The following is a 22606-nucleotide window of genomic DNA, read 5'->3' as shown; positions in this document are numbered from 1 at the left end:
AACGGTTGGTCCAAATATAATGTACCCTTCCTCCAGGATGAACCATTGCTCTGGGCACGAGAGTCTGATCTTTCTCAAACTGTAATGCAACTCTGTGCTTGTCTTGAAGTCTCAACAGTAGGTATAGCCCTTTCCAGAGATTACATGTATTTGTCTTGTGCAGGTATGATATTTTTTCATAAGTCTGAGAACCCTCCAATGTTCAGAAGAATCCAGGCCTCCTCAGGCTGCTTTCTCTAACTGTATCTCACCTCATACCGGGAACTGTAATGGAAATGTCCGAACCTTAAAAAAGGACAAAAGTTCTCATCAGACTAGTGCCTTTCCATTCCCATTTCTGTTTAATATCTTTCTCAAAACTTGTGGTTTGAGCTCAGCTTGGAGGGCAACTGGGCACCACACAACCGCTCACTCTCCCCTTCCCCCTCAGGACCAGGATAGGAGAAAATAAAACAAAAAGCTCAGGGATCAAGATAGGGAAAAGAAGGGGTGAAACACCCATTAGGGTCATGGACAGAAGACAGACTCATTAGTGGAAGAAAACAAAGCATAAATTTAATACAGACACTAACTATGACAACACTGAACAGACAGAATAGGACAGTGAAAAGCATTACCACGTCTTGAAAACACTTACTCTTACCAACCCTCCCTCCCCTCCTTCCCGGGCTCAGCTTTGCTCCCAATCTCTCTACCTCCTCCCCTCAGCAGTGCAAGGACAGGGAACGGGGGGTGCATTCAGTGCTGTTGCTTCTTCCACTTCGGAATGGGGTGGGGGTGGAACTTCTGTCATTCACCCCTGCTCCAGCGTGATCCCCCTCTCACAGGAGATGATCCTCCACAAACTTTCTCTGACATGAATCCCTTCCACAGGCCACAGCATTTCCTGAGCTGCTCTGGTATGGATCCCCCCCACATGTTGCAGTCCTCCCAGCACAGTGGGGGCTGCTTCTTCCCTCAGATTCCTGGCCTTCTTCATGCAGAATCACCTGCTACAACGTGAGGTCTTCCACAGGCTGCAGGTTGGCATCTGCTCCACTGTAGACCTCCATGGGTGGCATGGCAGGGGTGGACCCTGCTGTCTCACCACGGGCTGGGTTTGTGTTTGTGGTGGGGGTTTTTGGTAATGGAGGAGGAGGCTACAGGATTGGCCCCCTGTGAGAAGCTTCTCGAAGCTCCCCCAGATCCAAGTCAACTCCACCTCTGCACAAAAAGTGAGCCAATCAGCTGCGCCTCTGCGATAATGTATTTAAGAAGGGGAACCTGAGAGGGTGTTGGGACTTGTGAGGAAGAATTGTGAGAAGGGCGAACACCAAGGTCAGTGGAAGGAAGAAAAAGGACGTGGGGGGAGATGCGCTAGAGCAGAGATCCCTGTATCTTGTAGTGAGATGGCAGGGCCACCCACCCTGCCACCCATGGAGGTCTGTGGTGAAGTAGAGGTCGACCTGAAGCCTGAGTAGAAAGCCACCCCAGGACAGGCGTCTGTGCTTAAAATAGGCTGGGACCTTGAGGGGAGAAGAAGCTCCTACTGCTGTGCTTCAGTGGTGGGAGGACTGCAATATGTAGGGGTGACCCACGCCAGATCAACATGGGAATGGCTGCAGCCTGTGGGGAGGACTCACACTGGAGAAGGTTGGTGGATAAGTGTCTGCAGTGAGAGGGGAGCCATGTGAAGCAGGGGAGGAATGTGCGGCGTTCATCCCCCATCCCGAGAAGGAAGGAGTAGCAAGCTGACTGTGACCCCCACTCCCTGCCCCCTGCACCTCTGGGTGAGGAGGTAAAGAGATCAGGAGCAGAGCTGAACTGGAAGAAGAGAGGGATGGGGAAGGTATTTTTTGGATGTGGTTGGGCTTCTCATTGTCTCCACCTTGTCTGTTAAGTGTTGCCTTTATTAGCATTTGAATTAAAGTGATGTTTTCTTTTTTTTTTTTCTTCCCCTAATGAGTCTTTCTTTTGCCTGTGACCATAACGAGTAAGCTACTCCTCTTGGTCCTTAGATGTATTCTTTAAGCCGTTCCTGATCCATAATCTTCCCGCCCCATCTCTTATGTGGGAGGGAGTGAGTGAGCGGCTGCATGGTGCTCAGTTGCCCTCTGGGCCTAAACCACAACTCCCCTTTTGCTACTACACCTCGGTTCTTTCTCCTTTGAATAAGAATCACAGTTTATGGTGCTTTCTAACTTCAAAGACTGGTATTCCTTTTGAGATTCATAAGAGAGAAGGCCCTTCCAGTCGGTGAAACAGAAAACGAAGAACTAGCTTTAAAGGACATTATTCCTTTTCCTACCTCACAGGGACTACCAAAACACGTGAGTTGCCTGAGCTTCTACTCTTGTCCAATACTGGGCTTTCCTACACTTTCCCATGCCCTAGCCCTAAGGCTATGTATTAAGCGCAGAATGCTTCAGGAAATGAAAAAGAAAAAGAAGTGCTGGTGCAAACAGGCAGCTCAGCACTGAAAAGAGACAAGAGGATCCTTTTGAATCAAGCCCTATTCCCAAGTGGAAGAGGCATGTCTTACACTGTAATTGTCTAGACAATTGTACGACTCCAGCTCTCCCAGTTGCTTTAAGTGTGCAAATGGGTACCATTCTTTCAGAACAGGGAATTAGAAAGGTTGACCAGCTTTGACAAGAACCATTTAGAGAAATATTTAGAGAAATACTTGTGTTGGAATGTACATCTGAATGTTGTTGAGTCCAACCTCCCACTTAAAGCAGAGGCAACATCAGTGTCAGATCTAGCTGTTTGTCCACTTGTGTTTTGAATATATTCAAGGACGGAGATTTCACAGTCTCTCCAGACACCCATTCCAAAGAATATCCAACTACTCTCACCTGTAAATCACTCTTTTTCGTTATAGAAAATTGGACTTTCTCTTGCTGCTGTTTGTGACTGTTTCCTCTCACCCTCACACTGCATACTTCACAGACAAGTCTGTTCTGTCTTCTCTACACACAGTGGAAGACAGTAGTAGATCCCCTTAACTTCTATTCTCCAGGCTGAAAAATTCCAGTTCCCTCAGATCCCCATAATCATCTCTGTGCCCCTCTGCTGAATTTACCCAGTTTGTCAATGTCTCTCTTGTAATAGAAAGCTGAAATCTGGACATGGAACTCCACATGCAGACTCGTGAGTGCTGAGTAGGGGGAATAATCACTGCCCTTGACCTGCTGGGTCCACTTCTCGCAGTATTGCCTAGTATGTAGATAGTTTTCATTACCATAAGGAAGCACTTCTGATTTGTGTTCAGTTTGTTGCCCACCAGGGTCTCAGAGCCTTTTCTGCAGACCTATCAGTCAGTCATTCTCTATGATACATGCAGTTAGTTTTTCCCAGGTATTTGGCTTTGCATTTGCTTCAGAAGATTCCTATCAATACATTATTTCAGCCTGTCAAGAACCCTTTGAATTACAGGCCTGCCTTCCAGTATATCTGACAACATGCTCAGTTTGCTGTCATTCACATTCTTGTTAAGGCTGCATTTCATCCCATTGTCCAAGTTAGTTAGTACTAAATGCTGTGAGTCTCAGCATTGATCCTTGAACAGCATCACTCACCACCAGTCACTACATTCTACAACAGCCTGGGCTGTTTTCCCAATACCTTGTTCTAACCCTATGTCTCTGAAAACATTCAGCTCAAGAGTAAAGCCCTCTATTTGAAAAAACCACAGAGATTAACTGAGTGATGCAATCAATATTTTAAAATACTAAATTAAAGTAGTAGGAAGGCAAGTAAGCGGTAAGAAGATAAAGAGCTAGATACCTACAGAAGTAAATTCTGGGCTGATATCAAATTAATGGTGGCTGATCTCTTAACTTGTAAGTAACATACATAAGATCTAAAATTAATTAGGGTTTTAGACATACTCCTGTCCTTTGAGATTCCTGTTGATTACAGGCCGCCACTCAATGTGACAGCCTGGTTTTCAAACCCATTCTCAATTTTCTAGTTGCCCATGTGTACTTTAAGAGATTTGAGGAAACTTCAAGTGTGAATAGGCCCATTCTGGACAGTAGAGCAATGGCATTGAGGCACCATGGATTTTTTAAAACATTTTTTGTTCACCTCAATAAATTAATTCTTATTCATCCTAATACGAGACAAAATCATTATTTTTCCTTGAACAAATTAAAATGTAACTAAAATTTCTTGACTGGAGTATTCCAATCATATTCACAAAATGGAAGATATCCAGTAAGGACACGTTACCCAAATGGTTAAATTTAGCCAAAATGAAAGGCAAGTACAATGGCATTTAAAATAATTACATGTGAGGTATAATCCTCTCTTGGCTGCACTACTATTTTTGCCAAGAAAAGGAAGAAAATGAAGAAAGTCTATATATTATTGCAGATTTTCCACAGCAATACACAGTCGCTTAAGCTAAGAAATGCATTTTCAAATTCCTCAGTTTTTATTGGTTATTTCATTACATCAGTAACTAATATTATCTCTTCATTTTCAGATGTTATTGACTGAATTTTGCGCTCCATCAGCTGAAAGGAAAATAAAAACTTCCATTAGCTTTATACATAAAAATAGTCTAGCTTTTACTTATTTATGCACAATTATGAGAGTATTTCAACTTTTGTTGCATATTTTATAGAAATATTTCCCTCTTTTGTTTCTTAGCTGATAAGTTTTCCTCAGCTGGATGTAACAGTGAAAATTCAGCAACTCTGTAATGCTGACACATAGTTGTTGACTCACCTGGAAATGGATAGGAAGAACATGTTCTTTTCTCCAATGTACCATGTAGATTACCACAAATCATCTCAAACAAATTAATACAAAAGGATTAACTTCGCTAAGGTGTGAAAGTAGATAAGTAAACATTGGTCTGAAGTTTAGCTAATTGAACAGGCCATGAAGAGTTACTGGTTGTGGTTTAGACCTGGTTGGCAGCCAACCACAATGCAGCACCTCTCTCTCCCTTCCCCTCCGGCAATGAGAAGGGACAGAGAGCCAGGCTTGGGGTTCAAGATAGGACTGGGATGGGGGAAAATCCCCCTTTTATGATCACGAGCAAAAGGCAGACTCGTTAGGGGAAGAAAAAAAAGAACATACATTTATTACAGACACTAACAACACATAACAGAGTAGGACAGTGAGAAGCATTGCCACATCTTGAGAACACCTTCCCCCCACCCCTCCCTTCTTCCCGGGCTCAGCTCTGCTCCCGATATCTCTACCTCCTCCCCCAGTGGCGCAGGGGCAGAGAATGGGGGGTGCAGTCAGCTCTGCCACTTCCCTTATCTTCGGTGAGGGGAGTGTCCGAAACTTGTTCCTCCTGCTCCATCGTGGTCCCCCTCTCACAGCAGACAGTCCTCCACAAACTTTCTATGACATGAATTCCTCCCATGGGCTGCAGCATTCCCCACACTGCTCCGTCATGGGTCACCAACTTTCTCCGACTGGATTCCCTCCCATGCGCTGCAGCCCTTCCCGAGCTGCTCCGGCGTGGGACTCCCCCGCATGCTGCAATCCTCCCAGCGCTGAATTACAGCAGTGGGGCTGCCTTTTCCCATGAGACCCTGGCCTTCTTCGGGCACAGAACCTTGATCATATGAGCAGGAGCAACAGGCCATAAATCAATGTCTGCTCCACCGTAGATCTCCATGGGTGGCAGGGGGGGCCGCCCTGCCGTCTCCCCACAGGATACAGGGGGGTCTCTGCTCCGGCACACCTTCCCCCTCCTTTCTTCCTCCGTTCCTCCACTGACCTTGGTGTTCACGCAGCTGCTGCAACTCCTCCTCACAAGTCCGACTGCACATCACCATGTCCCTTCTTAAATACGTTATCACAGAGGCGCAGCTGATTGGCTCAATTTCCCAAACAGAAGTGGAGCTGAACTGGAGCTGGGGGAGCTTTGAGAAGCTTCTCACAGGGGGCCGCCCCGATAGCCCCCTCCCCTGCCACCAAAAAACTCCACCACTCACTCAACCGAGAACAGCATAACATGATAAACTGCTGGACAAGGAAAGACCACCGGTGAGCTTTTGGTCAGTATGATGGTCTGGTCAAATGCTCTGTGTGACCATTGCAGTCTGTCCTGTTACCTTACAAAATCCTATTTTGAAATGTATCACCTTGCTTTCTATCTTGTGTGTTTAACTTGCTAGAGAACTTTAATGAGTCTGGGCCTAGTGAGTGAGTAGAAAAGAACTGCATCTGGAGAAACCCAAGATGAGAGTTGGTGGCCTGGTGGGGGGATCCAGGGTCTGGGCACAGAAATCAGATGTGAGGAGCTTGCAAATTTATGTGTGTCGTGAATGAAGAGAGTGAGGGTGTCTGAACGTCTCACTGGCAAACTTCAGCCCTGCTTGGCTGGAGAGGAGCAGGAGGACTGGGATGTCTGTGACCCTATTTCTGTGACTGCTGGTGGTGTTGACATGGTGCTGGTAAAGGCACCTGTGATGCTGTTTGTGGCTGGCTACGTTGATGTGTGTCATTCTACTTGCGTGTGCCTCATGTTGGGAAAACACACAGCCCTTGCTGCTCTCTGGACCTACCGGACAGGTAGTCAGGGAGCATCAGCCCCTGCACCTCTGAGACTGGAACAGGAAAACCCCCCTGGTTCTGGAAGAGCACTGCATTTGGCTTCCCTTAACAAACTTGACTGCTGATTTTCTCTTTTTGTGCTGTGTTTCTGTGAGTGATGGGGTTTTTTGGTAGCAGGGGAGGAGGCTACATCAGTGGCCCCTGTGAGATGCTTCTCAGAGCTTCCCCTGCTCCAAGTCAGACCTGTCTCTTAACCAAGGCCAAGCCAATCAGCTGCACCTCTGTGATAACGTATTTGAGAAGGGGAACCTGGGATGAGGAGTTGGACTTTTGAGGAGGAGTAGTTGAGAGGAGGACACCTATGCAAACACATAGGTCAGTGGAGAAAAGGAGGAGGAAGAGAGGGGAGGGGGTGTGTGTGCCGGAGCACAGTCTCCCCTGCAACCCACGGTGAGACGGCAGAGGCTGTCCCCCCCGCCACCCATGGAGATCTATGGTGGAGCATATGCCCACCTGCAGCCTGTAGAGCATCCCATAATTGGAGGAGATGGCTGCCTCCGAAGGAATCTGGGACTCTGTGGGAAGAAGCAGGCCCTGTTGTTGTAGTTCGGTGCTGGGAGGACTGCAACATGTGAGAGTGACCCATGCTGGAACAACTTGGGAAAACACTGTGGCCCGTGGGAGGGACTCATGTCAGAGAAAGTTTGTGGAGAACTGTCTCCTGTGAGAGGGAGACCACGATGGAGCAGGGGGAGAATGTGAAGAGTTCCCCCTTGACCCGAGGTGGAAGAAGTGGCAGCAGTGACTGCACCCCCCATTCCCTGCCCCTGCACTGTTGTGCTGGGGAAAGGAGGTAGACAGATTGAGAGTAAACCTGAGCCCAGGAAGAAGGTGGTAGTGGGAGAAGGTGTTTTCAAGATGTGGTAATGCTTCTCACTGTTCTATTATATCTATAAAGTGTTGTTGTTAGTGTCTGTACTAAATGTATCTTCTTTTTTTTCTTCCCCTAATGAGTCTGTCTTTTGCCCATGACCAAATGGGAGAGTCATCCCTCCTTGTCCCTATCCTGATCCCTAAGCCTTTTGTTTTATTTTCTCCTTCCCCCTGAGGGGAAAGGAGGAGGTAAGCAGCTGTGTGGTGCTCAGTTTCCCTCTGAGCTCAAGCCACGACACTTGTAATTCCTCAAAATATGGCAAAGAGTTCTTTGTGTTAAGTTCCTTATAATTTAAAAAATACCTGCAGTAGAGTCTTGTATGTACTTCACACATTTAATATAAAATAGAAAGAGAACATACCTCTGGATTTGTATCAGATAGGCCATGAAATGCATTTTTTGGCTCTGGGATTTGTGAAAATGCAGCTTTCCAACAGCCAGTCCTGGAGATCAAAAGGGATGGTATAGAAAAGAAAAATTAAGTAATTGTCATGTGTCAAAACCATTACACCCTTGGAACAGCTTTTAGCTTGCTCTTCCAGCATAAAAGAGAAATGAAAAATATACACAAACTCAGCACAGAATTAACATGTATCAGGAAAAAACTAAGAATTTGGATGGTGATAGTTTCATTTTTGGTAAAAGATTCACTAGAGTTATTTTCTTCTTTAAAAGGAAAAGGAATTTTTCCTGCTCTTTAAGTCACTACAACCAGTGAAGAATGGATGTAAAAATTTTAACTAGTTGGAAGAACAGTATCTTCTCTGAATTATTGTATATTTCTATACAAAGTGCATGGTACAGCAGAATATTCATTTTTTTTTCTGTTTCATTTACATGGTTTATTTCAAGAAACAAGATGTTTAGCTTATGTTCTTTCAGACACATTCAGTTTGCTAGGACAAGTCTAGTGAATGTTGCAAAATCTCTACGGTTAAGTACAGTCAACCTGTATGTTTGCAATAAAGTCAACTGTTCAAAAAATCAGAAAAACTAGTGCATAGATAGTCTACGTTGCAAATATTCATAGCAGCTGTACTGCTAATATAAGTAATTGCATATAATTGCTCTCCTTGCCCTGTTGACAGAAGAGGCCCTGGAAAAACTTGTGTGGATCATGCAGGGAGGGACTCCGGGCATCACCATTATAGTACTTGCCACAGGATCACTCATTTGGATTGATTTCTACTACAGTGTGAGTGAAAAAGTTTTATGTATACTACAGAGACACCTCTACTTTACTTATTTAAGAACTGCAGATGTTTCACACACCCACACAAAATGAAATAAATGCATAAATTAAGTTTACCTTTGGCAGAACAAAATTGTGGCGACTGCCACTAAGAGCGTCACAACTGCTACCACAAGTAAAATCCATACTGAGTAAGAAATAATTTCTTCACTTCCTGAAAGAGAAACGCTCATAAAATATTGTTGTTAATAAAGAGGAATAGGTGCATAACTGTTTCAGATGTCTACCCTGGTGACTAACTGGTGAATGTCAGCCTCAAAAGTTTCACTTGGTATCAAGATCAATTCTTTAATTTAAGCACCTTAGCAGTAATGTCTGCTAGGAGGGATCAGCATTGAGACTGTTTGTCCATCCCCTGCAGTAAGCAGGCATGCGCTTCAGTTGCAAATGTGTAAGTTTTTACATATATTTCCAATGTTAGAGTGTTAAGAGATTTATTATTCCCCTTCTTTTCTTCAGCGTGGAGTGAAACAAAATGTTTGCCAATCCTTTACTCATCTGTGTGTCTGTAGGCTCACAGCAATGTGTGAGGTAGACATGACGTCTCTGGGGGAAGAGTAGCCCAAGGCATGAATTTGTTCTTACCAAACTCAACAGGTGCACTCCACGCCCCCCAAGCTGGGCTCACAAGGCAGGCACTGCCAGCTGCTCTCATTTTCAAGAGGTATTTCTTTCTTGTATTGGATCTTTGAAATGTGTGACTATTTCCCCCTTCCTAAAAGCAAAGCAAAACCGAGTTGTTTTCCTCTGGTGCGTATCTAGGTGTGGATAATATGCACATGCCATTTGCCAGTGAAACTTTTACAAGGCTATCACATCATTACTTGTTAAAGTAGATTGCTGTTCCAGAGCAAAAAATAAACATATTCATGCTTATTATGTACATATTTATGTATCTCAAAAATAGCCCATTATTCAGTAAACTTTTTAAGTTTAGAAGCTTTTTGTCTTTTACACTATATCCTGTAATTTCTTATGATATAGTCTGATTTATTGATAATTTCTCTTGACACACTGATGGAGGCAGAAAAATATCTTGACCTGTCTCATTTCAATACTGCTAGAATTGAGTGATTTGAGAAATAGAGTGTCTGCATGCACCCCATCTTCCTCAGTCTTTGCATTATGACTTTTCAGGAAAAGCGTAACTTTATAGCCAAACCTGTAAAATAAGTGGAAGACTGCAATACTTAGTGTTACTCGAATTTACTGGAACACACTTGCTCTTAGAGACTCTCAGGATAGAAGTGGGATGTGCAAGCTGCACTGATTAGGAGGAGGTGCAGCGTGCCTGGAGGACAGCCTACATCCCAAAGGGCTTTTGTGGTTTTTGTTTTTCACAAGCAAAATTAAATTCCTATGAGGTGTTTTCTCTGTGTTTCTTTACTCTGCTGTCACTCATGTAACTTCAAATTCTGTTTCAAATATTTGAGGGGGTCAGGACAATAACATGTAAAATGGAAGGTTTTTCAGAATACTTTCAGAATAGTAATTAAGTTCTGTCCCTGAATGTGTAATAAATGACATATCATGATGTTTTTAGCAGTTTGACGTATTCATGAAATTTACAGATAAGGATCCCATGAAGCATAGGACATTGAACACATACTCATTTAAAAGTATTTGCATACTATTTACTTTTCACAAATGACTATGGAAGTAACAAGTATTGCTGATTAATAGAAAAAACAGACTTACTTGTATAGATGTATATTTGTTTTTTCCCTCAGGATTATCCTGTAAATTGAGAAGAAAATTCTTATTTTTATGATTGCATGTTTTGTGTTTAGATAATGACTAATTTTTGTGTAATATCCCCTTGTTCTGCATTAGTTTTTCCTATCTATTTGACAGGTTGTTCAGAAAATCTAGTAGTTTATCTAACATTTAGTATCTAATATATAATTCTTCTACAATGCCAAATTTATATAGTAACTAATTCTTCTATGGAAAAGTATTTGTTTCCCTTACCAGCAGAGTTGAAAAATAAATTTTAATTCAGATTGGTGATTAAACTGAAACACAAGCAAACTAGACCTGAATGAAATCTATAACTTTACTCTTACACACAGCAGGGATAAAAAAAAAAAAAAAAAAAACCAAAAAAAAACCAAAACAAACAACAAACAGATAAAAATCTACGAAGGAAACTTTTTCGTTTACATGTAGTGTTTATATTTTATAATAAATGTTGCTATATTTAAATGCAAATACTATGTAAATATTATTTACTTTTCTGTCAGATGAAAATATTCAGGATTGACACGGATTCACAGATATTTTAGGTTGTTCTCCAACTGCATTTTTGATAGATACAATAAAATTCACTCATTTCTTCTGAATAGCCATCATGACTACCACGTAAGGTAGTGACCACATACAACTAATGACTGCAGACTATACCACCCCTACTAGCCTGCCAGAGTTATGTATTTTTTAAATTATTTTGCATGCTGTATTAGTCCATTTTAAAACAAAAGGAAATGAATTCAAACCTGTTTTATTGAATAACTGCATGCATGCTCATGTGGCACCTGAACATGAGTTTGCAAGGCATGCTGCTGTGCAGGACAGCTTCTAGAATCGATAACCACGCTAGCTTAAACACAGGGATCAGTCTAGGAGAAAGTGTAACAATATAGTCTCCCTTTTTTTGTGTTTATATTAAAATATATGAGAAATGAAAACAATGAGGTCATGGAAAACTTCAGAAAGTGGAGTTCCAGAGGGACAGCTGGTCTTTTGTAAGTTTTGGAAGAAGAGATGCATTAAATGGCACTGCGTTTTAAAAAAATGGAGGAGAAAATACGTGTGATAGTTAAAAGAGACTCCCTCCTGCATGGGATGGCAGCACCAATCTCCTGACCTGACCTGATGGAGGTCTGTTGCTTGCCAGGGGCCAGGATCCAGGATGCTGCAGGACTGCCAGATTTGTCTGGCCATTGAACTATTACCCCTCCCTGCTCTTCTGCGGGGGCACCGATGATACGGCTGGGGATAACCTAGATTTTTTCAAGGGTGATTGCAGAGCACTTGGGGGATGGTGTCTCCTCAGTCCTTCCAGTGCGAGGGAAAGGCTCGAGCAGAATTGCACTTATCCAGCAGGTCAACACTCGTCTGGGTGACTGGTGTCACAAGCAGGGCTTTGGATTCTACAACCTTGGGACCCTTTTTGAGAAACAGGGGCTACTAAGCAGGCATGGGATGCACTTCACCAAGTGGGGCGAGAGTGTCCTTGCAAACAGGCTTCCTAACCTGGTTCTCGTTCTCTGTGTAAAGGTGTGCCTTGAATACCTCTGTGTTGATCTATAGCTCTGTTTTGGGACAAATGACAAACCAGTAAAAGAGCTTGTGAGTAGGCATCAGAGGAAAGACCATCAGAGGTGACAAGTTGTAGGTGTTTGTTCCAGATCTCCCAATGAAGAAAAGGAAGCAGATGAGACCCTCTTCAAGCAGCTTCATAAAGCCTCACAGCCACAGGCCTTGCTGCTCAAGGGAAACTGCCTTGGAGGGCAAAGCTGCTGGTTGAGCTACAAGAACAGCCTCCTCAGAGCACAAGAATGGTCCATTCTGGTAGTCAGAAAATCAATCAAGTGTGCCAGGGGAGCATGGCAGGACATGACGCTTGAGTTTGAGCTCAGAGATCAAAAGGAAGTATGCAGAAGGTAGAGTAAGGGATTTGGGAGGAATACAAAGGTATCATCTGCACATGCAGGAATGGAGTTAGGAAAGCAAAAGCTCAGCTGGAGTTGAGACTAGTGAGGGAGGTGAACACAAGAAAGGTTTGTATGAGTGTAATGGCAGCAAAAGGGAGGTTAAGGAGGATGCAGTTCCATTGCTCACTGAGTTGGGGGAACCTAGTGACAAGGGACAAGTGAAAGGCTGAGGTATTTGGTGCCTTTTTAGCTCAGTTTTAACCAGTAAAAGTTGTTTTCAAGTTTTCCAAATACTCTGATCTATAGAGTCTTAACTCAAATCAGTTTATCAGTGTCAGATATGAAAAAATGTTATTGAAATTATGTTACTCATGGTGTTATCCTTTTTTGTTTGTTTGTTTGTTTGTTTCATCCCAATGCATGCAATTTCCAACTATGAAAATAAAGTTTAAAGGCTGACTGTATATGTTGGTCATAGCGTATTAGTAAAAAAATACAAGTTGATGCCTGGCAGTGGTAAAGCAAATTTTGCAATACAGTAATTGCTGGACCTTGACATAATTGGTAACATGAAAACTGCCAATGATTGTTAAAAAAATGCTAGATAATTCAGACTACATGTGAATTGAATATTCTTCATCAACCTAATATTTGGCATATTGAAATATGTTAAGAAGTATGTATTGCTTTACTTCAGTGCACTTTTATTTCAATGTCACACAGAATTTTCTATAAGCTTTCTTACAGAAAGCTTTGCTACAATGGCCAAGGGATTCACAGAAGTAATGTAGTTTTGTAGAAGTTAGTTGGGCTTGCAAGAAAACTCATCTGTTTAATAGCAAGCCTGATCCAGGCTACAAAGTTCCAAATAGCAGAAATCTATTGAATGCCTTCAACCAGCCACTAAGTGGCCCAATCTGGCTGTAGTACAAGAAGGTTTTCCCTTTGCAGTCACTATCTGCCACCCTGTGACCATTTGATGCAATTCTGCCACAGTTACAGTAGTTTCAGTCTACTCCTCTTGCAGCAGAGCAACAGCAATCTCACTCCTTCCCTATTCCTGCAAAAGGACTTGTAAAGCCAAGATCTGAATTTGACTTTTGGTATCATTCCCTCAGTAGCCTGTGCTTATTCGCACTGCCTTTCTACTTTCTCTCACATTTATTTCCCTTTTATTTAACATTTTAGAGCTTCGGCTTTCAGACCAACAAGTATGTTGTTTATATATGCTATCTGGTTAAACATTTCATATATAGAGAAATTTCATCCCCCTCCATCAGCTCACACTTGTTCAGTGGATGCACATTTCTCTATTCAGTATTTACAACCCAAATCTGCCCTTTCACAGAGGTACAGTCACCACTGGAAGAACTCCAATCCAGGACAGGTCCAGCAGGTCTCAGTGAAAGAAGTGACATTTCTGAGTTTTGTCACAGCTGTGATATGTTCAAGTCTTGATTAACCATACTTCTGCTCTCAGTCCCACACAAAGTCATCCAGTGTCTCTCCAACAATATCTCACTCAGGGAATTAAAAATATGGGGCAGTATGGCATAATAGGGTTCCTGAAAGGCATAGCCACAAGGGAATATGGTGGTACATTTGAGAAAGACTACACTGTCCGAGAGAGACTGATCTTCTTTTCACTCATATGTATTGGTAAATGCAAACATATGTATTTATGTTAAATGTTGATGAAGAAATTCCTCTTACCTTATATTTTATGTTGATTTCATATTTAAAACACTTGTCTTTGTTAGAATGACTTATTTGAGGTTGTTGCCATTGAATTATGCAATTATTGTTAATTTCATCACAGCTGACAGTGATATTTGATGGAGGCATGAGCTTTTCTGAAAAGATATGACCAAAAATTCAACTAATCACAATCACCTGATATCTTTTTGCTTTGATAAAAGAGAGTGCAATTGCAAGCAACACCTCTATGAAGAAAGATACTCATTTGTATCTATTTTTCTTAGGAAGTCTGTTAGAAATAGTTGAAAGACCAAAGTTCTTTAAATCCTGTCCTCAGAATCAGAAAAAACAGGGAGTAAGCCACAGAAGGTGACTTAGGGGCATACAAAGATACAAGCCCCCTCCATTTATTTTTCAGGATAAATAAAATACAGTCCTCTTTTCTTTTATAAGGATGATTTTCACTGCAGAAGAACAAGCTGATGCTAATCCTAATGTACGAAATCCAAAGGTCATTTCTTCAAGCCTCGTCACAAGATGCTTCTGTGACACAAAGGTGTTGCTTGCTCGGTGTTATGAACTATGCAGTTTATTTCTCCCTTCCAAAAAATTAGTCATACAAATTTAAGACAGACACTTCAGTTTTAAGAATCTAGCCAGCTTCTTCACATATGTCCCCTAATTTCACAGGTGTGAGCAAAAATGTGAAGACCTTTATATTTTGATCATCATTAAGGACCTGATTATTGTAACAGTAAAAGACAGTCACTCGTTACAGAAATGGTGGTAAAAGGTTGATAGAGGATAGCTTAATTTTAGCTAGACTATTACTTTACATCAGTCTTTAGATGCAGGCCTGGCCTATTTGTAATGGGCTGTTTGGTCAAAGAACAGACTTGTTTCATCTGCCATGGGTGGTATTACAGCTCAATTCCTTCTCATAGAATGAAGCCTTGTTTGCCCATTTTTTGGAAACAATACCAAAACCAGCGGGACTTTGAAAAAAAGTCTGCCACCATAAAATAATTGCACAGGATGCTTCCAAGTAGAGCACCACATATGAAAAAGTATAAGAAAACCTGGGGTATTTTGTACAGATATTAATTTCTTTAATCAAGGATATGGGGTGTGTGTATGCCATCCCACTGGCAATGAGAAGCAGAAATCAGTGCTCAGATAAAATTCTGAAACGTCTCCTCTGTTGAAATGTATTGAGTCATCAGTGAAAGGACAGCAAGGGGAAACAATCTCTTAATTCCTGTGGATATTGCTGGAGAAAAACCTAAACCCAATAAGGGTAGATAGCTAAAGGATCTGAGGCAGGCTGCAGCTGTGGAGCTTTCTTGCTTAATTTCCCTCATTGCTCTTTTTCTTGGGCAATAGGTTTCCTTGAAGAGGCCACAGTCTCTTTCAACTCTAGGTGAGATAGGGTACTCGGCTCCTTCCTAGGGATAAATGCTCTACTACCCTCATAATATAATGAAAATAAAACAGCAAGAAATTACTTACTTACCAATTTGATACAGTTCAACATACTCATCATAGAACTGGATCGGTGTTTCTTTGCTAGACCCGTTCACCAGGAAGTAAGCTTTTTCAAGCTCTATTGTCACATTTTGGAATCTACATCCCATGTTTCTTCCATTTTCATCTTTAATGTAAAGCTCACATTCCATCACATCACCATCTCTGTATATAGCAAGGTATTTTAGTGAAACGTGAGCAGTATGATGTGTTGAATGAGAATTCAGACTTCCCTCGACTCAAGCAGACCTACTTACCTTGAGTTCTTCCAGTAGAGAAAATATTGGGTATCTCCTGGAGCATCCCTGCCTGCCTGCCAAGAGCACTTCATGAGGGAAATGTTATAAATCACACAGGAGAAGTTTTCAATGGCTGACCCATTCACGTCTGCAAACACAGAAATATCCGTGATGAGGAAAAATTGTGTGACTGCTCCAAGCTGGAGGATCTTGGCACACACCTAGATATGTTAGACACCTGCAACTTCAGCTGGCTATTGCTTGGGTTAGGAATGACTTGCTTCATTTTAGGTAGTAACATCAGAAGATATTTTCACTGACAGATTCAGTGAATAATTTGTCATGCATAAATCCTCCAAAGATATGGTTATAGCTGCATCTGATAGAATAAGTCTCAGGGGAGTCTATACTGCTCTAGTATAGGCTGACACCTAAAGTGGCTAGCCCTGTGCTTTGAATTGTTCCTGTTGAAAAAGAGACACTGGTGCCAAAATGCCACAAGGTGAAACATTTGCCTGTCGTCCTTTAGTACCCTGCTGTAGCATTTCTATTTGAAGGATGTTCTTCAGCCCCCTATCAAATGAGTGGAGAGCATGAGGAGCTTCCCTGTGGACTCCAGAAAGGGAAAGAAACTCAAGTGCAGAACTGTGAAGTTTTTCAAGACTTCTGAGAGGTGTAGGTGTAAACTTGTGAGGTGTTTGTGCTCTGCAGAGATACCTTCTTCCATCTGGGATTAACATGAGAAATCATCTGCTTGATGAGGCAGGAAGTAGTGTCATTTTGTATATGCCAACTCCATATTGCTTAAACGAGCAAATCTTGTACCTCATTCACTTGACAGTCTTATATATATTACCCCCCTCATACAAAGAAGAACAGACTCTCTCAGACCTTTCATTATTGTGGATGGGACACTGCAAAGTGTTGAGCATTACACCATGAGTTGTGCCATAACAAAATTCAAGGTGTCACAGATTTCTCAAGGAAGAATTTATGAACTACAGCCACAAACCTGTTTCACTTGGATTTTTAAAAACATTTTAAAGATATTTCGAATGCAGTCAATAAAATTTTAGCACAAACAATTAAAAGAGAATTGGCAGTTAAAAAGATGGCACCAAGCAAGGTGGTAACTGAGGGCTAGAAAATTACTGAACTAGTTGTAGGAACCTCCTTTTATTTTCACAGAAACAGTGTCATAGGACTGAGAACAAGAACCTGTTCATCCTAGAGGAAACAAATTAATTAAGGAATTAAAGATTTCAGTTTTTCTTTTATCCCCAGGCCACCTGAAGTAGGAAAATCCTTCCCCAAAGTCTAGTATATTACCTTGAGGAATATATCTGCATATGCTTGAGTATGTGCCATTCATGTTCACTGCTGTGACAGAAAAGCTTGCCCCATTGTGCAGAGGAGGTGATATATTTCCAAACATGCACTTCATATTCTTTGCTTGGAAAAGGCCAGGCAGAATGTTTACTTTTTAGTTGTTCAGCTATTGCTTTATGCAGTGTTATTCCCTGTAGAAAGGGCTTAAGCTTGTGCTTCATTTGTAACACTGAGACCACAATAGTGAAGTGGGGACTGATGACTTCCCAGGACTGATGTCTTCCCAGGCTTGAGAAATCTCTTCCCAGAAGTTTTGTGTAATTAGCCTTTACCAGTGTAAGGTGAAGAGTTCAGTGCTTCCCTCCAGTAAGTGTCATGGCAGTGTTAGAAATAGCAGTTCCTCCCCTCCTTCTACCCATAGTCCACCAAATCAGTTGAACTGCCTCAAAATAGAGCGTATGCGCTTTCATAAGAATCAATAGATGGCTGTAATGTGCTATACACTCCTTTGAAAAACAAAGGGAGATATCGCACAAATGACTGCCCGAGCAAGGAGCTGGCTTAAGGTTCATCTCCACTAACATTAGCTTTCTAAAAACTAACACCGAATTTGGGAAAGTCATATAGATGCCTTGTCTGTGGAGTGGTGAAGGAAGACACAGACAGTGGCATATCAGATGCATGGGATACACTGCCTTCGGGCAGGGGCTGTACCTGTCCAGTAGCTCCCGACAGAGCTTAGAGGACTATAATTTCCATGCTTATATAGTTGAAATAAGGGTGACGTGAATCTACTCAAATCCATGATTACTGATACAGACGATATAATTGCATGAAGTATCAGTGGTGTCCCCAGATGTCAGATTTTTCTAGAAACTGCCTATAGAAACATTAATGTTGTGGCATACAACTTGCTTGACACAGTAGCATAACATAAAATGCTCCCAGTATATTCATGCAAAATAAAGTGTCAAAACAAATATCTTCCTTTTACAGTTCCTATTCAACATTATTTTGGAGATTACCTACCCACAAGAAATATTGGCCAAACAGATAGAGACAGATTTGAGCTCTACAGAAAGAGAATTTAGTTAAGGCAGGAGTAACACATGTATGGGGAAAGGAATAATCCCAAGACTGAAACTTCATGCTTTGCTTTGAAGTATCTGTGCAGCTTGTAAAGGCCAGTGAAAGAGAAAACTATTTTTCTTAACAAACAGTTACAAAATAGGAAATGCTTAGCTTGCTGTCTTCTTTGCATAAGAACTGAAAACAGAATAAACCAGAAGCAGAAGTTGCTTTTTCTTAAAGTCATGACACTTCTCATGTAATCCATTTACACAAGATCTTAGTTCTAGACCTCCTGTCTGCTATCAAAAGCTTGGATTTGAACTGGAGCTGAAGTTTGGATCTCATATGGAAATCAATTTGACAAGGAATGTGAAAAATAATAAGGGCTTCTACAGGTACGTTGGTCAAAGAAAGATTAAAGAAGGTGTACCTTCTCTAATAAATAAGACAGGAGAACTAGTGACAGCTGACATGGAGAAGACTGAGGCAGTCAACAGATTTTTTCCTCAGTGTTCACTGAGAATCACTCTTCCCACATCTCTCAAGTCCCTGAATCTCAAGGCAGGGACTAAGGGAATGAAGTCCCTCCCATTATATGAGAGGATCAGGTTTGAGACCACCTGAAGAACCTGAGCATACATAAGTCCATGGGACTCAGTGAGATGCATCCTAGGTGTCCTGGTTTGGGATGAAATAGAGTTAATGTTCCTTTTTGATAATTAGAATAGTGCTGTGTTTTGGATTTAGCTTTGGGTTTGGTATGAGAAGAATGCTGAGAGCACACTGAGGTTTTCAGCTGCTGCTGAGATTTCAAGGACTCTCCGACTCCCCATGTCCTGCCCGTGCACAAGAAGCAGGGAGGGAGCACGGCCAGAGCACCTGACCCACATTGGCCAATGAAATATTCCATATCATGGAACGTCATGCTCACTATGTAGAGGAGGGGTGGTTGGGAAGGAGCTCTCTCTCTCGCTTCTGGGATTGCGATTGAGGGATCTTGGTATCTCGGGGTCGCTGGCCGGGAACGGGCTGGGGACTGGTCAGTGGGTGGTGAGCAATTACATTGTGCATTGCCCATTTATATTTTTTTCTATTATTGTCATTGTTCTCATTTTATTACCATTATTAAACTGTTCCTATCTCAGCCTGCAAGTCTCCCTTTACCCCTCCAATTCCCTCCCCCATTCCCAGGTGGGGAGGGGGAAGAGTGGGTGACCGGCTGTGGGGTAGTTGGCTGCCGACCAGGCTCAAACCACAACACTAAGGTCCTGAGGGAATTAGCTGATGTAGCTGACAAGCCACTCTCCATCATACTTAAAAAGTCATGGCTGTCAGGCAAAGTACTGGTAACTGGATAAAAATGAATACTGCACCCATTTTTCAAAAGGATCATAAGCAGGATCTTGGGAACTACCGACCAGTCAGCCCCACCTCCATGCCTGGTAAAGTCAGACAACAGATCCTTAGAAGTTTTCATCTGCACAGCATGACATGCCTTTCACCAAAGTTCCTCCGAATCCAGGGAAAGAGGTAATCTTACACTTCAGTCCCATCAATGCCCTGATTTCACAAAGGTCGTCTGAAGGCAAGAATTTCACAAGAATGGCCAGAGAAGGCTGATATGCCTCAGTACCAAAATAAGTCTCAACAAAAACTAGAAAGGACTACTAAAAGACAGACTTTTTTCAATGAAGGATACTTTTTTCAGTTACTGAAGTATATGAAAGAAAAAGAAGAAAGTGTAATGATTTATTGCTGTTAAAACTTTACATGGCAAGTTTACCATTATGGTCTCAGTAAAATCTCCTACAGTCTCTAAACACCAGTGCTAAGTGAAATTCATGCTGCTCATCCAATTCAGTTCAATTTTCCACTGATTCAGCATCAAATTTCTAATAAGTGAGTCTGGCATCTCCACTGAAAGTGTCACACAATAGGATTAGTAAGGTGCAGAACTGATTCCCAGATTTTTGGAAGCAGAAGTTACTACTTAGCACATCCAAGACAGAAGGCAACTTAAGCACAGCTACCCATGATGAGAAGCACATTACACTCCACCTCAAAGGATTTCCCCATGGAGGTGTTCTACTCACAGTCTGTGTAGTGCCAGCCAACACACAACTGCATGATTATCAACATCCACTGGGTCATGAAGATGAGTGGAAGAGCAGCAGACATCTTGTCCTCCTTGGAGACAGAGAAAAGTGAAACTTGCTCAGTGTGAAAAGTGCCAGTATGAACCACTCTCCTCTAAACCTGTGTAGTCTGACCTGCTCATATGCCTGTTTCTACACTATATGACCATCTCTCAGTTTTGGTGGGAGGAAAGATTATACAGGCTTCTCAAAACGTCAGAGAAATGTTAAAATAAACAGTAACAAAGTTAAAGAAATTGTCCTAATCTGTAACAAAACAATTTGTGCGATGATTCATAAAGCTGGTGATCTTGGGAGCACTGCATAGATGTTACATACATACATTTGGTGACTGCTATCTTAAGGTCTAAAGATTATTTACCTCTCTGCTATATACAAAGGTTAGGATGAATAGACATCAAGCAGGCAGGTAAACAGCTGCAAACAGAAAATATGAAAACATGTCACAGAAATATCAATCAGCTTGTTACCTAATGGTGAATATAGTAAGATTGGTGAGGACGTTAGTTCATGTACTTTCAAAGATATTTTTGAGTATCTGCTTAAAAGTGGATCTATGAGTGATGCCTAATTTCTACAAATTCAGTACCAAATCCAGTAAGAAAATCAAAACTGTGTCTAACACCTTTCTTAGGAGGCAGTAAGCATTTTATTTGCAAAAAACTTAATTCAGCTTAGCCCCATGTATTCCTCTGAGAGCTTTTTAGATTTTACCTGGGACATCACCCCTCCAGCCCTGCACTTCCTAGAGTCTCACTGAATACTTCAGCAAACAAAACAGAAAGACAAAGATAGACCTACCTTCTATTTCAAAATGTCTTTATCATGTTTATCTTTCTATCATAGTCTTCAGGCTCAGAGAAGATGGAAATATTTGTATTTTAAATGGTTGTATAGCTATAAATAGGGCTGTCTCCCTTGCCGCTGGTGTTTTGGGGAACTGTCATACTGTCGGAAGTATTGCAAGACACAATGTTCATCACTTCCCTCCTGATTCTTGCCAACTTCACGTAATTGTACAACTCGTGATTTCATATAACATGAACAAGCAATTAGCTGCTTAAATTTTCCTTTCTGTTCTACAGAGTCCACTGGTGCTTGGGAATCCAGTAAGTGCATAAAAATCCTTTCTTTCACAGGTATTTCTCTCTAGCTCTAAATAATACTAAATAGCACAAAGCATCTCTCAGTATAAACCAGCTCTGGGGGCTGGGGTCAGCGGGGGGTCCCCGTGATGGGTCAGGGCAGGGCCCCAACCTGGATCAGGGCAGCCCCAGCCCCGGCATCGGGCACCTCCCTGGGGATGGGGGTGGGTCACGGGCCTGCGGGGGGGCCCGGCTCGGCGGGGCCCATGGCCGGGCAGGGCAGGGCTGTGGGGAGCTGGAGACCGGCCCTGCTGGGGGATCGCTGGGGCAGGGGCTGACGGCCCCGGGGGATGACATGGGGTGCTGGGCCATGGTGTCCTGGGTTGAGTGAATGGTGGAGTTTTTTGGTGGCAGGGGAGGGGGCTATCGGGGCGGCCCCCTGTGAGAAGCTTCTCAAAGCTCCCCCAGCTCCACGTCGGCTCCACCTCTGCACCAAAACTGAGCCCATCAGCTGCGCCTCTGCAATAACGTATTTAAGAAGGGACGTGGTGAGGAGCAGTCGGACTTGTGAGGAGGAGTTGCTGCAGCTGCGTGAACACCAAGGCCAGTGGAAGAACGGAGGAAGAAAGGAGGGGGGAGGTGTGCCGGAGCAGAGACCCCCCTGTATCCTGTGGGGAGACAGCAGGGCGCCCTCCCCCCCCCCCCCGCCATCCATGTAGATCGATGGTGGAGCAGACACTGATTTATGGCCTGTGGCTTCTGCTCAGTTGATCAAGGTTATGTACCCGAAGAAGGCCGGGGTCTTGTGGGAAAAGGCAGCCCCGCTGCTGTAATTCAGTGCTGGGAGGATTGCAGCATGCGGGGGTGTCCCACGCTGGAGCAGCTCGGGAAGGGCTGCAGCCGTGGGAGAGAATCCAGTCGGAGGAAGTTGGTGACCCATGACGGAGCAGTGTGGGGAACGCTGCGGCCCATGGGAGGAATTCATGTCATAGAAAGTTTGTGGAGGACTGTCTGCTGTGAGAGGGGGACCACGATGGAGCAGGAGGAACAAGTTTCGGACACTCCCCTCACCGAAGATGAAGGAAGTGGCAGCACTGACTGCACCCCCCATTCCCTGCCCCTGTGCCCCTGGGGGAGGAGGTAGAGATATCGGGA

General features: G+C 42.8%; 1 protein-coding gene across 3 annotated transcripts; it reads right to left on the bottom strand.

Annotated features, from left to right (window-relative positions):
* Positions 1-201: 201 nt before the first annotated feature.
* On the bottom strand, positions 202-21301 carry LOC104367613 (granulocyte-macrophage colony-stimulating factor receptor subunit alpha). Of its 3 annotated transcripts, XM_032996555.2 has the most exons (11): positions 21168-21301; positions 20728-20783; positions 20304-20397; positions 15829-15958; positions 15561-15736; positions 14063-14202; positions 10392-10430; positions 9279-9408; positions 8751-8847; positions 7803-7884; positions 4398-4502 (listed from the first exon to the last, which is right to left on the bottom strand). In XM_032996555.2, the coding sequence occupies exons 3-11, from the start codon at positions 20386-20388 to the stop codon at positions 4428-4430; spliced, it is 954 nt and encodes a 317-aa protein (XP_032852446.2). In that variant the 5' UTR covers positions 20389-20397; positions 20728-20783; positions 21168-21301; the 3' UTR covers positions 4398-4427. The 3 variants fall into 3 exon arrangements, with proteins under 3 accessions (XP_032852447.2, XP_032852446.2, XP_032852445.2); XM_032996556.2 differs by lacking the exons at positions 4398-4502; positions 20728-20783 and adding an exon at positions 202-285; XM_032996554.2 differs by lacking the exon at positions 20728-20783.
* Positions 21302-22606: the final 1305 nt, after the last annotated feature.

Source organism: Tyto alba, unplaced genomic scaffold, assembly GCF_018691265.1.
Source record: "Tyto alba isolate M040663 unplaced genomic scaffold, T.alba_DEE_v4.0 Super-Scaffold_14, whole genome shotgun sequence".
Lineage (NCBI taxonomy): Eukaryota > Metazoa > Chordata > Aves > Strigiformes > Tytonidae > Tyto > Tyto alba.
Note: the sequence above shows the minus strand (reverse complement) of the source record. Positions and strands in the feature narration are given on the sequence as shown.